Source organism: Cyprinodon variegatus, unplaced genomic scaffold (assembly GCF_000732505.1).
Source record: "Cyprinodon variegatus isolate N-32 unplaced genomic scaffold, C_variegatus-1.0 Scaffold11, whole genome shotgun sequence".
Lineage (NCBI taxonomy): Eukaryota > Metazoa > Chordata > Actinopteri > Cyprinodontiformes > Cyprinodontidae > Cyprinodon > Cyprinodon variegatus.
The window spans coordinates 1,207,566-1,209,973 of NW_015150464.1; the positions used below are offsets into that span (position 1 = coordinate 1,207,566).

At 38.7% G+C, this 2,408-nt stretch overlaps 1 protein-coding gene across 1 annotated transcript in view; it reads right to left on the reverse strand.

Moving 5' to 3' along the window:
• Nucleotides 1-1,617: 1,617 nt before the first annotated feature.
• The window catches only part of LOC107088428 (heparan-alpha-glucosaminide N-acetyltransferase-like), a gene marked incomplete at its 5' end in the record, with an annotated part of 60,711 nt that continues 59,920 nt past the window's right edge, over nt 1,618-2,408 (reverse strand). Inside the window, one exon of the mRNA XM_015380595.1 lies at nt 1,618-1,921. Within this exon, the coding sequence (XP_015236081.1) occupies nt 1,740-1,921 (182 nt within the window). The remainder of the gene's footprint in view (nt 1,922-2,408) is intronic.

Genomic DNA, 2,408 nt, shown 5'->3' on the forward strand with positions numbered 1-2,408 from the left:
CTGCCTGGCTGTGTGTTTCCTAGACAGGGCCGCCTTTTACAGCTGCTTTTTGTATCTCTGCTTCTGTCTCCTTGAACCCCAGTCAGCCTCAGCAGATGGCCGCTCACACTGAGCCTGGTTCTGCTGGAGGCTTCTTCCTGTTAAAAGGGAGTTTTTCCTCTCCGCTGTCGCTACAAGCATGCTTAGTGTGAAGGATTGTATTTGAGTCAATGAATCGATGCAATCAACTGGTTTTCCTTAGATAGAAAACTTTGAATCAATTTGACTGTATGATCTGGTTTAATGTAAAGTGCCTTGAGATGACATGTGTTGTGAATTTGGCGCTACAGTATATAAATAAACTCTACAGCTTTAGTCAGCAAACAGTGTGTAATACGATAAAAAGCATGGGATGTAAAGAAATCTATAAACATGGACTTAAAAGCTACTAAACATTACAAAAATAAGTAAACCTATGAAGACAAATTACATTGGAGTAGAAATCTAAGGTGAAAATACAGTAGCTAACATGACTTTCGTTGGTTTTTATATGAATCATGTGCCCCAACCAACCCCAACACCTCTGACAGGGAAGAATGAGAAACACTTTTATTTTGATAAATCAGACAAACTGAAAGTTATTCAGAGGGATAAGCAAATATGCAGGAGGCAGCATAATCTAAAAATACCATACACACTAACAAGGGGTCCTTAGGAGGAGAAAGGGGCCCACAGCATCAAAGGACCTCCACCGTACTTAACAGTAGGCATCTGCTATTTTTCCACTGCCAAAAAAACCCCAAAAAACACCTGGTATGTTGTCTAATCTTAGCTGTTTAGTGAGGATTAAATGTTTACATTTGTGATGTTAGGATAGTTCTGGTAGGTGGTGTCCGCTGTTGTCATGGAAACCAGGATACATCAGGAGGCCATTCTGTCAACATATTCTCATTATGAGTTCGTATGAAATCGTATCAAAAGTTATGCACACTATTTCGTACGTTTTGGACATTTTTCCTCAAAAAAACAGATCAGTGCGCATGCGCAGGCAGACAGACAAAAAAAGCAGATCCGCGGACGGATGTAAAAATTGGAAAAACAGTGCAATAATTACTTCTTCATGTCTCTAACTACGTTGCTTGCTGTTTTATATCTTAGGATTAGGGTTAATTGTATGTTAAATTCTATGTTATTGAATGGTGTGTAAGATGCGCATACGACGAAAAAAACGTCCAAAACGTACGAAATTACGGTGCATAGTTTTTCGTACGATTTCATACAAACTCATAATGAGAATAGACTGATTCTGTACAGTTTAGGACAGCAACTACTTGCGTCATGTTCTGCTGTCTGTCACATTTAAACCGACATTTTCTAGACACTCTAATCGAATAATAAATTCTTAAAGTAGCGTTTTTTTAAGTGTAACTGATGCCAATTCACACCATAACCCAACATAACATAACCCAACTCTACTGTGCAGATATTTTTATATCTAAGGGAAACATATTTACAACATTACAACTTTTTCAAATGCTTTTTTGGTACGATATACACTCTTTTTATATTGTCTGTGGTATTTTTTATCTTTAATGGCATTTTGCTTTAATCCTTTGTCCTCTATATAAGCTACTGGAACCAGAATAGGAGTAATCTAATGGGATTAATAAAGTTGAGTCTAAGTCTAAGTCCAAACACTGATTTATGTATTTTATTGTGTAAGGCATGTAGGTCAGTGTCTTCATAGGATATGTTCCTGCCTATATTTTGAGGAAAAACTTCTTCCTGTAGAGAAGGTAGGAGACGAGCAACCACAGGGCAGTTCCCCACATGTTCTGCAGCAGCAGCTCCCAGTGGCTCTCCTGGAAGCGCATCTCCCAGCTGAAGGGGAAGTAGAATCCGAGGAGCGAGTGGCCAACATAAACAAAGATGGAGTTCATCCCTGGATGAGAAGAAGAGAACTTTGTTCAAACGTTGATATTTACATTATGTTGAAGGTACAACATGGCTCAGAGGGTTGCTACTTTGAACTTCTAGATGTTTGCCTAACACATTAAAGCCCACATTAAATAAATGTAAGCCCACATTAAATGAATCCCACATTCTTTGTCAGAAGGCCTGATCTTGGAGAGTTAAGGATAAGATAAGGAAGAAAAAAATGGACTAGAGGTAATTCAGATTATTTTGTGCATCTTTGAAACAGGACAACTGAAAAAATAGTAACATTAAACAGACTAAATGAAAACTGAGAACAGAGAGGAGCTTGTTGAGAATGGGACACAGTATAGCCACACAGTGAATACCAAAAGTCACTAGGACAGACTCAGGCAGGGAGTCAGCAGCCTGACCATCTACACTGCAAAAAATCTAAATCTAGATAAGTTAATTTTTTCTTAACCCCTAGAACCCTACTGACCCACCGGTGGGTC